This window comes from Quercus lobata, chromosome 9 (assembly GCF_001633185.2).
Source record: "Quercus lobata isolate SW786 chromosome 9, ValleyOak3.0 Primary Assembly, whole genome shotgun sequence".
NCBI classification, from domain to species: domain Eukaryota; kingdom Viridiplantae; phylum Streptophyta; class Magnoliopsida; order Fagales; family Fagaceae; genus Quercus; species Quercus lobata.
The window spans coordinates 42,189,946-42,203,725 of NC_044912.1; the positions used below are offsets into that span (position 1 = coordinate 42,189,946).

The following is a 13,780-nucleotide window of genomic DNA, read 5'->3' on the forward strand; positions in this document are numbered from 1 at the left end:
TCTCCTTGTGGCACAAGTATATGTTGATAACATAGTGTTTAGGGCTACCATTGAAGATTGAGCTATTGAATTCTCTGAGGAGATGAAGAAAGAATTTGAATGACTATGGTGAGAGAACTCACATTTTTCTTGGGCCTTCAAGTCAAACAACAGAAGGAAGGTATATTCGTCTCACAAGAAAAGTATGCTAGAAACATTGTCAAGAAGTTTGGACTAGACTCCAAAAAACATGCCTCCACTCCCATGAGCTCGTCTACTAAACTAAATGTTGATTCTTCTGGAGTAAAAGTGAGTCCTACCTTATATAGGAGTATCATTAGGAGTTTATTCTATCTTACAGCTAGTAGACCGAACATTGCATTCAGTGTTGGTGTTTGTGCCAGATATCAAGCTGCTCCAAAGGAATCACACTTGACTGCGGTTAAACGAATTATTTGATATATCAATGGAACTTCAGACTATGGTCTATGGTATTCAAAAGACTCAAATGCTTATCTTGCCGGGTATTCAGATGCTGACTGGGCTGGTAGTGTGGATGATCAGAAGAGTACTTCAGGAGGCTGTTTCTACCTTGGTAACAATCTTGTCTCGTGGATGAGCAAGAAACAAAATTCTGTGTCTCTCTCTACTGTTGAAGCAGAGTACATTGCCGTTGGAAGTTGCTGCACCCAGCTGCTTTGGATGAAGAAATTACTCCATGACTATGGAATTTCTCAAGAGACGATGTGTGTCTTCTGTGACAACACCAGTGCCATTAATCTTTCTAAGAACCCTGTCCAGCATTCAAAATCTAAACACATAGAGATACGTTATCATTTCATTCGAGATTTGGAAGAGGAAAGAGTTGTGTGTCTTGAATTCATACACACCGACAATTAAAAGGCAGACATCTTCACCAAGCCTCTCGATGGTCCACGGTTTGAATCCCTCCTTAAGACCATTGGTGTTGGTAAAATTCCTTGAATTTCTTGTGTGATGTGTGCTTCACATAGTTACAATGTGTTATTTTGTTTGTTGGGGCACACACTACTTTGTTGGCTTTTTGTATAGCATGATTCTGTTGGATGTTAATTGCTGTGTTTGTTTTTGTTGTTTTTACATTGTTGCTTTTGATCAATCTTTTCTTTCTTATGTGTCAAAAATCCAAAAACCACATAAAAAGTAGAAAATCAAAAAGTTTGATCGACATTGTTGAGTTTTGTCTCAAAACTTGTTTTGCCTTGTACCTTTATGCTAATGGCTTTGTGCATTTACGAGCGTAACTTGTTTCTTTGCACTCTTATCACTGTGGAAGAAATCTTGAAATCTATGTGACTGTTGTAAATAGATCTTCAAACTTGTTATGAATGATTAGTGAATGGTTATGTTGATCTTGAGACATGCAAAGACTTGTGCCTATATATCTGCCCACTCTTTATTTTTGTTTTTGCTAAAAAGAGCTCTCCAAATGTAAATCTCCAAATGAAAAGAGATATTGAGCTGCAAAAGCCTGTTGCACATACTAGTATTAGACTAGGAAAAAGGGAAAGCGACCAAAAATTAAAGTGAATGTTTATTCAAAAAGCCAAAGGCTATCTCATCAAAGTGAAATATCAAATATCATTCTCACAATGAGAGGTGATTGTCTCAAAAAGATCAAATGTTATGATTGAAAGTAAAGTCAAATGTAAAGCTCCAAATTTTGTAATCAAGTCTTGTGGGGGGTCATATATGCATACTTCTATAATTGAGATGGGTCACATGATCTAGTGCTAATTGTGTATACCTTGGTTGAATTGATCATTAAAGTTTCACATTAAACTAAGGACTATCTCATTGTTGATACCCACACACAATACACAAGTTTATATTCAATGTATGTCATATTCATTTGTGTGATTGTACTTGATGAAATGTGTTTTCACATGCTCAATGTTTGTTGATTCAAACTCAAAAAGATTTTTGAGTGTTTTAGGTGTTTTTGGAAAGTATTTTGTTCTTCAAAAACTGAAAATTTCAAAAAACAGTGTTGCCCTGTTTTGACGACTCAATCACGGGTAAGTCAAGTCGCATGCCACAGTCGCGAGGTCGTGGGTCAATTTTGGCGACTTGTTCGCGAGTGGAAGGTCCAGTCACAAGGGGTACATAGAGATTTTCGCGGCTCAGCTCCCGACTCTCTCGCGAGTATGACTTCCAGTCGCGAAAAACACTTAGAATTTTTTTTTCAAAACTTTTGGCTTGAAGTGTTTTGGCAGGTGTATCTGGCGACTAACTAGCGACTTACCTCAGTCGCGAAAATCACGTGTTTTGCAAAATGAGCTCATTTTCAACACTATTCTCAAAAAGGGTCTTAATTTGCTTGTCTTGCATTTTGTGACTGTTCACTTTCTGGTCTTACTTTCAATATTTTAACATCACTGTGGTAATCTCCAAAATCTTCCACCATTTTGTTACCATTCTCTCAATCTTCAAGGAAAGGTATGAGTTTTGTCCTCTACTCTTTATTTGTTACCATTTTGTTACCATTCTCATGGATTTTGTGTTCTATTTGGTATTTGTATATCTCTTACCTGTGTTTGATTATTTGAGTGTCTGGTGTTTTCATTTTTTTGTGGTTATAATCTGATCCACTCTATATTGTGGCCACATTGGGTCATTATTGTCCCTCATTGTTATTTTTTGGTCATTTCCATCTAGCTCTTAGGGTTTTCTTCATTATCCATAATTTGAAACTAACCCACTGCTAATAATGTCTGTTGGATTGTGTTGTTCTTTCTTTTCCTCTATTACATAATACAAACTGGAAATGTCTCCATTCAAGAAAGCAGCTGTGAAAGGAGGTAGTTCCAAAGGAAAGGAACCTATCATTGATGTCGATGACTACTCACCTTAAACAAAAGGGACTCGTTCTTCATCAAGAGTGTTCGATCCCAACAAGTTCAAATCCTATGCTGCCTTTCAGGCTCATGAGAATTATTTCCGAAATGCTACACCATTACTGGAAAGACCTGTTGACCAATCGTCACTTCATGACACTGACATTCCAAAATGGTTTGCTCACAAGGATTGGAATTACCTTCTCTCCGATCTGGATGAAGCTTATGAGAATTTGGTAAAGGAATTTTATGCCAATGCAATTGTGGAAGGAGAAGAACTCAAGTGTTGGGTTAGGAGAAAGAGCTTTTTAGTCTCTCCTGCATATTTGGCAGAGATCCTTCACATCAACCGACCAATACTTAGACACTCACCAGTTTATGATAATCTTTGTCCTGATGAGGAACTCCTTAAAGATGGTCTTGGACAAGACTTGGAATTCTCATCCAATGGAAACTCAGTCAGCGTTTCCTCTCTTCCTCCGAAACTGAGAGTGCTTACAATTATGATGTTTCACAATTTGTACCCCCTATCTAGCATTGGGTATATGAACCTCGGACATGCCTTGTTTCTTCATGACCTAATCTCTGATGTAGAGATTGACATCTGTGCTCATATCTTTCATGTTCTGCGCAAAACGGTTCTACGAACTGAGTCTCGGATATGTGTTCCTTTTTGCTGTCTCATTTCAAGGATCTTGAAGCTTAAAGGAATTTATCCAAAAACAGATGAATCTCCTTGCCCAAAACTGAGTCCAATCAACATGCGTACATTCAACGCAAGCATTGGTCATAGTCGAAAGAGAGCCAAACCGGAAACTTCCACACCTCACAGTGGTTCGCATTTCAGCTCTCTCTCCCTTGATGAAAAACTTGACCACATTGTATCATCTGTCCACAAGTTGAGTACCAAGATGTCCAGACTTACATCTACTCTACACCATCATAGCACTTGATGGGATATGAAGTTTACCTCACTACAAACTCAAATGGATCAGATTCAGAGGAAGTTAGAAGAGGATATGTAACTATTCCATGACAAAAAGAGGGAGATGATCTCATAAGGGGAATGCAATGAAAGGGGGAGTGATAGCTTGATCAAAGGGGGAGAAAATTACTTAAGGGGGAATGTTTCTGCAAGCAGTTTCAATACTTTACTTTAAGTTGTTCTTCAGTTTATAATTGTATTTGTACCCATGTTGCTTTTGTAAGCTTTTAGGTTTATGTTCTTTATCTGTAGGCTTTATGGTGTGTACCATGCTTTACGTAGCCTTTTATACTTTATTAAATCAGTACTTTTAACTAAATGTCATGCATTTTCTTGTTAAGTACTGTCACTCTTATGCCCTTATAGGATTGTTCCTAGATGCATATACTTAGTGTATTGTGCATTGGTTGAGTGTTGGGCATGCAAGTGACTTGCATTGAGCTTGTTAGCTTGTTTGTTCAAGTGTTCATTCCAAGTGTGAATGAGCATTGTGGTCACTATCTTGTAGTGATTACTTGGTTGATCAAGCCATGGTTTGTTTCTTTACTCCATCTTTGTTTGATCACATATTGCCTGCTTCATATGCATTTCATGCTTTTCTGTATACAATGATCATGATGTATTGTTGTGTTTCAGGAGTTTCATGTTCATATGATTCAAGAGCTTCACAGCTTCTAAAGTTAGGTGTGAGTGAGTTTTGCTCAACTGTTCTCAACTCACATGTTAAGTCTAGAGTCTGTTTTATGGTTTTGTCACGGAATAGACAAAGGGGGAGATTGTAAGGTTGAATTTAATCAACCATCTTGTTGGCTTTATTCCGTGCAAAATTTGCTTGTATTTCAGCATTTAGTAACCCTATATTTAGGTGGAATTGTTGTAAGGGTAGTGAGTGAGATAGAGTGTTGAAATGCTCAAGAGTGTGCAAGAAAACAGAGACTCGCGACTTGATCTCGCGGGTGACTCGTGGCTTCAAGCCGCCAGAAGCAGCACACGTGCCAAGCATGCCAGAAGTTGAAGCGTTATGCTAGCTGGAGCACTACTGGACAAAATAGGACAACTGGCCGTTTTGTTATCGCGTGGCTGGATCTCGCGACTCAGTTAAGCCGCGAGCCACCCCTCTTTTGAAAAACCTGACTCTTCACATTCCATTCTCACCCCAGTATAAATACCCCTTATACCCACATAAGATAGAGAGCTTCCAGAGAGAATTTTGAGAGAGAAACCCTAGTGTTATACAAGATTGATTCATCCACAATCTTCACATAAGAGACTCTTCAAATTCCTCAACTCTCTTCCTCTCCATTGTTCAACCCTTGAGAGGTCTTTTACCAAAACCTTTTCTCACCATATCCATTACTGTGAGAGGGTTGTTTGGTGTTCTAGGAAGCAGTTAGGAAGTAACCAATCTACATTGGTTGATGCTATGGTCAAGTAGCGAAATCCGGGAAGCTAGAAAAGAAATAGGTTCGGCGCAACCTCGTTGGAGCAAGAAACTTGGAGGGCTTAGGTACACTGGGAAGATTAGGCTTGGAGGGTCTACTATTGTTCATGTATCCCAACTACATTTTCTAGTGGATTACTTACCGCTTGGAAGGCGGCGGAGAGGTTTTACACCGAGGGCTTCAGTTTCCTCTTCGATAACACATCGAGTGTTGTCCTTGTGTTTGCATCTTCCTTTCCTTTATCTTTGCCTTTTATTTTCTGCTGTGGATGTGATTTATAATTGGCTTAGATTGATTTCCAATTCTATTTATAGCTTATGTTGATTTTTCGCACACTAGTTGTTTGTCATAAAGCTTGAATTGGTTATTTTGTATTTGGGGGTCTAAATGTTCAAGGGTGTTTTATACACTATTTAAACTTATAGATATGGTTGCCTTGTTTAATGAATTTGTTTTTGCAAAAAATCGAGACAAAAGAAAATACTACCAAAGTACTTTTGCATAGTTTGAAAAAGACCGTGTTAAAAGAAAGTGGAAAGAAAAAAATGAATCAATTGCAAAATCATATTTTGTTTGTTGATTTTCTTGAAAATTAATTTGTTTCAAAAGATGAAGTTTCAAAGAGTCATTTGAATGTAATAAAGAAATCAAATTTTGTTAAAGAAGATAAAACCATTGTTAGGTCTAGCCATCCGCCCCTTGAGACAGTTCTTGTAAATTGTTGATGATAAAACCCCTGTGCCTAGTATTATTGAACAAAACAATTTTACCCCCTACAATTAGGAACTGTTTGGTCATGATGAAGAAAACACTCTTGATTTAGCAGAAATTGATTCTCTCTTATTTGTCTGGCCTGCACATCGACCAAAATGCTACAATGTTTACCCCTGGTAGAGTCCCGATTGTTACGCTGCTTGCTCCCCACAAGGGAACATAATGCTGCTTTCGGCCACTTTTGATAAAGCTACAACTATTGTTTTGCCTGATCCTCAGAAGGGATTACTAATGATTGCTGTTACTTTACTACTTTTGGCACAAAACGCCAAATTGATCTCAATAAGCTTAAGAAAAATCTAATAAAAGATGAAAATGTTAAAAAAATTATAAGCTTGGAATATCCCCAAGGTTGATACTAAGTCCATCTACAAGACAAAGGGGGACGATCATGGTGCTGAAGGCAGAAGCATAGTAACAATATAATCAAAGTAATACCCGTAATAACAGTTTGAAATTGTTTGTTTTTAGACCCCTTAAGACACAACCAGATTAACCTAGTTATTTAGCCAAGTGATTACCTAGTCAAATTATCAGATCTACGTTAACACAAATATATCATATCATTGTAAAGTGCGGAAAATAAAGAACACAAAGATATGATGACCCAGGAAACTACACCGGTAAAAACCTAGGGAGGATTTAACTTGACTATCCTTAAGGTAAACTAAATCCACTATGAAAGAATTGAAGTTTTACAATAGTGACTTAGACCACTAACATCTATTGCTACCTCATGTAGAAAACTTACTACCACGACCACGTGACAGCTCCGAGACCACAGACTCCTTCTTTCTTAGATTCCCAGCAAGTTCAAGCACTTCCACTTGTGTATCTTTAAGCTTTTATTGTAGCAACTAAATGATCATTAAGCTCTCAATGAAATCTCATTATTGACAATCCTAAGCATGTGTGAAGGCAACCATCTCTCAGATCTCACAAGAGATTCACACACACAGCAAAATAAAGACACACCAAAAACGTGGCTAGGGTTTTCCTTTTATACCTAGGGTAAAACATAAAACCCTACACATCATATGGGTTTAGGGCTGAGTTGGAAATTCTGCAGAAAAAATATTCTGCCTAACTTTCGATCGGTCGAGTCTAATTCTCGATTGATTTAGCCAGACCAAATTGCACAATGAATTTTGCAGCAACTCAATTCCAACTTTACATAAAACACATACTTTGAGCAAGTCTGAAACAAGACTAAAAACTTGTTTTGATCATGGTTTGCAAACAATACAAATTAGAGTTCTAATACATTAGTTCCTAAGTACTTAGAACCTAACAAGCTCCCCCTTTGGCAATCCGTGACAAAACACAAACACAATGCTCAAAGTTACAAGAAAAAGCCCTTTACAAAAATAATGCCCATTACAAAATTATCCAAACTAACTACTATCCATCAGTTTCAAGTGTAGACAGCAGCACAACTGAATCAACCTGTATATTTTTTGAAATACTCATCAAACGCATAAACGCATGTGTGGAAAATACAAGTAAAACAAAAATAAATTCTTGACTTCACAAAAGACAAAACACAAAACAAAGACATATATCATGAATAACTCATAAATATAAATCAATGAGCAATGAAACAAGAAACATAGATAACAATGTATCTCCCCCAAACATAAATAGCCCAAAAAAATATATCAAGAGCCAAAAAGGATACATACACAGTGAAGCACCTAGATACAATCTAAACTCCACAAGCACCAACAAACAAAATCTCTCCCCCTAACTACAAAAAACCTCTACAAGTGTCCAAATGTACCCCCTTTTTTGTGATGGAATGCAAAAGGGCAATCAAAATCCATCATCAAAAGGAGGTGGCGAAGGCAAACGTCTAAGATGTGCCAAATCTGCTCGCAGAGCACGGAGCTCATCAAGTATGTCCACCAAAATCTGACCATGAGCCGCCTAACGATCATGACAGTCTCCAATGTACGATGAATGTCAAAGTCATCCGAAGTAGATGGTGGAGGAACAACAGTAGCAGTAGCAGCACCAACAGGATCAGCAGACGCCTCACCAGAAGTAGTACCTGTAGACGAAGGAGGAGGTGTGATACTAGAAGGCTCAACTTGAGGACGTTTAGAGCTCTATCTCATCTGAGTAGCCCTCTGCCTAAAAAAAGTGGCACCTATGGAAGCAATAATGTGTATGGGCTCAGAAGTGGGGAAGTCATCTATACCTAAAAACAACAAAATCCTATGAATGAAAACAGGATAAAAAAGAGCATGAGCGGTAGAGGAACTCCTATGAACTTCGTTCAAAGAACAAAGAAACAAATAAGGAAAACTAATAGGAGCATCCGTAACAAGAGCATACAAAAATGCACATTGCTCCAAAGGAATGGTGTGCAAATGAGAGATAGGCCACAAGAAATGACACGCTATCCTAAAGAAAAAATAGGTAGTCTCAATGAGCTCAGCAAAAGTGATTCGAGGATCAAAACCCCAACGGATAGAAGTACCAGTGATATATGACATGATGTCATCTAGGGGAGGAGACTATTCATAAGGGTAAATAGGATGCTAGACCACAGGTACCCCAAGAGCATCAGCCACTACACTAGGAGTAATGGTGAACTCTACACCTCATATCCAACTCTTTACTAAAGTGTTGGAATCATAGATGTGGATAGAGATGTTCGAGTAGAACTCTTTAATCAGGGTAGCTGGAGGAGGATAATCTATATCCAAAAGTGGTAACCAGCCCCAACGCTCAAAGTTTGCCCTAATGGCAGGATCTAGCTCATCTAACAAAGCCTTACGCTCAGCCCAAATCTTTCTCTTAAGGTTTAGTGTCTCATAAAGCTCTCGACTTTTCTCATTTAGAAACAAAGTGCCCACAGAGGAAGGATCAGAAGAAGAGGAGGATGTCCTATGGTGTCTAGTCTTCCCAGGCATGGTGCTAGGGTAAGGACAAAGACACAAGAGAAAGAACAAAAAAAAAAAAAAAAAAAAAGGGGCAGACTGCAAGTTAGCACAAAAAAAATAGAAATAACAATCTTTATGATGCATGAACAGATAAATGTCATGATGCATGCTCTAATGTAGTGATAACAAGTTCAATTTAAGTTTAGAATCACAAAATTGGCTTGAGCATAGAGTTTATAACAAAAAACCCAAAATTTTGAAAAACCACTTGTTCAATTTGTACTAAATTGACCAACTGGTCATCACACAAGTTAGAAAACTGTTTATAATGATTAAATTAATCAATCTAACAAACCAATTTCATCAATTAAACTCAATTTGACAAAAATCCCTAAATCGGGTAGTTTCAAGCCCTAGAATTTTCAATTTCTCACAATACATCAAATTTATCAAATTAAACACCATAGATCATGTTTATAACATCCCCCATCAAAAACCCATTGATCAATTGTGAAAGAAAAGGCTTAATTCATCAAAAAAAGAAAAAAAAAATTTGTAGGTTCGAAATTTCCCAAATAATGCATGATTTGATGCATGAAAAGTGAAAATAAATGCAAAAGGAAGGGTATAAAGGTCTTACCGGCCTTGGGAGAGAAAAACCTTGCAAAAAAGAATGGTGGAAAATGACAAAAAATTGGATTGAAGCCTTGACCGAGTCATATAGAGAGAGAAAAAGTTGAAAAACTTTTGAAAAAGTGAGTTTGAACACGTGAAAATCAGATTTTAAAAAATTCTCTACATGATTTTCGATCAATCGAAAAACAGATTCAATCGGTCGAAAATGCTTCGATTGATCCAACACCAATCGAGCACCAATCGAAAAAGAGAGAGACTCACAAACATTTTTAATTGCAATTTCGATTGGTCGAAAAAAAAATTCGATCGGTCGAAATTCTGGAAATATCAATTTTTTGAAAAACAAAGCAAAATAATGCAGAAACTCCTCAAAGCATTGAATTTTATGAATCACATGCATGAGTGTGAGATGAAATGCTTTTCAAAAACACATGTTTTGAACCCAGTTTTCCCAAAATTAAGATTTTCAATCCATTCTCTTAAAATCTCAAACATCAAATATGTTTTGCATAAAACTCAAGGAATTTTCAAACTTGGTTCGTCAAACCAGAAACTCAGACAATAACATGTACAAAGTTTAGCAAAGAGTAACTTGTGTAGTGTGTGCAACTAGCAAAAGCTTGAGATACATGTGAGGTGATATGTGAATAGAAATCAAACACAAAGTCTACGAAATTCAACACATAGAGTTTGAAAGAGACTATCTGATGCAGCGTAGGCGTGTAGAAGCAGAATCTAAAACACACAAATACTACAACTCTTCCACTAAACCTAAGTTCTACAAGAACACTAGGCTAATAGGCACAGTAATAGAGAAAACCTCTCTAGCAAACTTTTATTCAAAACACACATAACATAAATAAACTCTCTATAAAGAGTATTTATAGGAATAGAATTTCTCCTACTCCTTTTAAGAAAAGAAATAATAAACCTACTTCTACTTGAGAAAGGAAAAACAATTTAACTAGGAAAAGAAAAACAATTAAAATCCCAATTCAACTAGGAAAAGGATTTTAATTCAAAGTACTAGAGTCAATAAATCCTAATTCAAATAGGAAAAGGAAAACAATAAAAACTACTTGTTTCTTCATAACGTGATTTGCATCATTCTCCCTGGGTTGGAAGAAACTCGTCCTCGAGTTTGGAGTCTGGATTGGAATTGTCTCCTCGATATGGAACAAGATGCTTAACATTGAAGATGTCAGATGTACGCATATGACTTGGAAGTTTCAATCGATAGGCATTAGGATTAATTTTCTCAAGAATCTCCAAAGGACCAATCTTTCTAGCAGCTAGTTTGTTGTACTCTCCCACAAGAAAGCGATCTTTGGTCAAAATTGCCCAAACAAAATCACCAATCTCAAATTCTACTACTCGACGTTTCTTGTCAGCGGCTTGTTTGTACTTAGCGGAAGTCTTCTGTAAACGCTTAGCAGTAGCCGTATGAATTTCTTGAATTTATGCGATTAGATCCTCAGCTTTCACATTGACACGCTTCAAGTCAGGGATAAACCGCCGGTAGAATGACATCAACCCATGGAAACTGCGGACCTCGTGGACTGTGGTTGGTATTGGCCATTCTTTAACAGCAGTAACCTTTGATTCATCAACTGATAGTCCATCCTTGGACACCACATAACCAAGAAATAAAACACTATCTGTCATAAAAGAACATTTGGTTATGGCAGCATAAAATTTCTCCCTACTTAGAACTATGAGTACCTCACGAAGATGTTGGAGATGTAAATCAATATTGGCACTATATATCAGGATATCATCAAAATAAACTACAACAAACTTGTCGATGAAGGGGCGAAAAATCTGGTTCATAACATGCATAAAGGTGCTAGGAGCATTAGAAAGTCCGAATGGCATTACTAGCCACTCATACAACCCCTCACGTGTCTTGAATGCTGTCTTCCATTCATCACCAGGACGTACTCGAATTTGATGGTACCCACTTTTTAGATCCAACTTAGAAAACACTGTAGCACCACTCAACTGATCAAGCAAATCATCCAATCGAGGAATAGGGAATCTATATCGGACTGTAATTTTGTTGATGGCATGACTGTCGACGCACATTCGCCATGATCCATCTTTTTGGGTGTTAGTAAGGCTGGCACAGCACAGGGACTAAGACTCTCTCTAATGTACCTTTTTAACAACAAACCCTCTACTTGTCTTCTAAGTTCTTCATGCTCTTTTGGGCTCATACGGTAGTGTGGGCGATTAGGTAGATTAGAACCTGGTACAAGATCAATTTGGTGTTGTATATCTCGGAGTGGCGGTAACCCCTCAGGTAGATCACTAGGAAATACGTTTGCAAATTTATCTAATAAAGATTGCACAGCCTCTGGTACTACACTACCCTTTGAGCTCTCCTTTCCCAATAATACAAACACCAACCCTGAATCAAACATCTCTTCAACAAATGCCCTTTTAGCTAAGAGATTCTTACCCCCTCTTGAAGTTGGCTTAGGTTCAATCTCCTTACAGGGCAACAACACAATTTTTGTGCTACCAAACATGAAACTGTATGTATTCTTCTTACCATCATGTTGAACCTCTCTATCATATTGCCATGGTCTACCAAGGAGAAGATGACATGCATCCATAACTACCACATCACACCATGCATTATCCTTATATTTCAACCCAATAGAAAAAGAAACCAAACAACGTTTAGATACAGTTACCTCATTGCCCCTTTTGAGCCAAGATAGTTTGTAAGGGTTAGGGTGCTTCTCTGTTGCTAATCTCAATTTTTGAACAGCCTCTTCTGATACCACATTCTCACAGCTTCCAGAATCAATAACAAGTCTACATACCTTGCCCCCCATAGTACATGTAGTTTGAAAGATATTGCTTTGGAGCCAATCCTCACTTTCAGATTTGCGAGGTGTGAAACACGCCCTTCTTGTAACTAACAAAGGGCCATCATCCCCCTGCACATACTTCTCTTCCTCTTCAGCATCATAAACAGCTTCTTGCTCAAAGGTATTTAAATGATCATCAGTACATTCTTCACTCTCAATAAATAAACCCTTACCAAACCGGCCACCCTTCTTGCAATCAGCCATTCTATGCCCTGCCTCACCACACTTGAAACATCGAGAGCCAGAACTACTAGCTGCAGTGCGGTTGGGTTGTGGATTAGCTTGATTAACTTGGCCTTTTCCTTGTGTAGATTGTGTAATTGCACCATAAGGAGGAGCTACTGGTGGTAGTCGGTTGCCACTACTATTTGAAACCATGTTAGTCCTCCTATTCATCGTCTTCTCTAAATGCAAAGCTCTCTGATGGGATTCAGATACAGAAATTGGGTCAAATAAATTCAAAGTATCTTGAAATTGTTGCCTTATGCCTCCAATATAACGTGAAACTAATTGATCTTCCGAATCTGCAAGGTCAACTCTAGCTACAAGTTGATAAAATTCTCGAGTATACTCATCTATAGATTGTGTACCTTGCTTAAGATTGTGTAGTTGTTGATATAATGTATGCATATAATTATGGGGTAAGAATGCAGCACGCATATGTTTCAAAAAATTTTCCCAAGTATTGATTTTAGATTTACCTTGGCGAATACGACTTTGCTTTAATTGTTGCCACCATGCAGCAGCACGTCCTCTAAATTTGGTTGCCACCAAAGAAACTCTTTTGTCTTGCGGCACCTCCTTAAACTCCAAAATTTCTTCAACCGCAGCTACCCAATCTAGGAATTCTTCAGGTTGTAAACAACCTTTGAACTTTGGAATATCTAATTTGAACCCAGATTCCCATCTGTTTGAATTGTATGAAACCAAGGGTTTCTCCCTCCTCCTTCTATGTCCAGCAAACGGATTTTCCATCTCATCCTCAACATTATAGTCTACCTCATCTTCCTCCACAAAACGTAGAGTTGGACTACGGTTTCGAGGCTGGTTAACAACGGCTAAGGTAGCAAGATGCTTTGTTAGCGCTTCAAACTGCTCTTCCATCCGCTGACAGCGTGCCTCTAGTTGTGTATTGCATGCAATCTCATCGCGTTCATACTCACCATCTACAGCAGCGTGCCTTCCCCCACGTGATCCTCGTGCCATGGTAGGAACCTAACCTGGGCTCTGATACCAACTGATGTAGCGTAGGCATGTAGAAGCAGAATCTAAAACACACAAATACTACAACTCTTCCACTAAATCTAAGTTCTACAAGAAC

At 38.0% G+C, this 13,780-nt stretch overlaps 1 protein-coding gene across 1 annotated transcript; it reads right to left on the minus strand.

Moving 5' to 3' along the window:
- Positions 1-10,684: 10,684 nt before the first annotated feature.
- Positions 10,685-13,665, minus strand: LOC115961780. Its single transcript, XM_031080701.1, has 4 exons — positions 11,738-13,665; positions 11,303-11,651; positions 11,066-11,203; positions 10,685-10,999 (listed from the first exon to the last, which is right to left on the minus strand). Exons 1-4 carry the CDS (start codon positions 13,663-13,665, stop codon positions 10,685-10,687), a joined length of 2,730 nt encoding a protein of 909 aa, XP_030936561.1.
- Between the last annotated feature and the right edge of the window lie 115 nt (positions 13,666-13,780).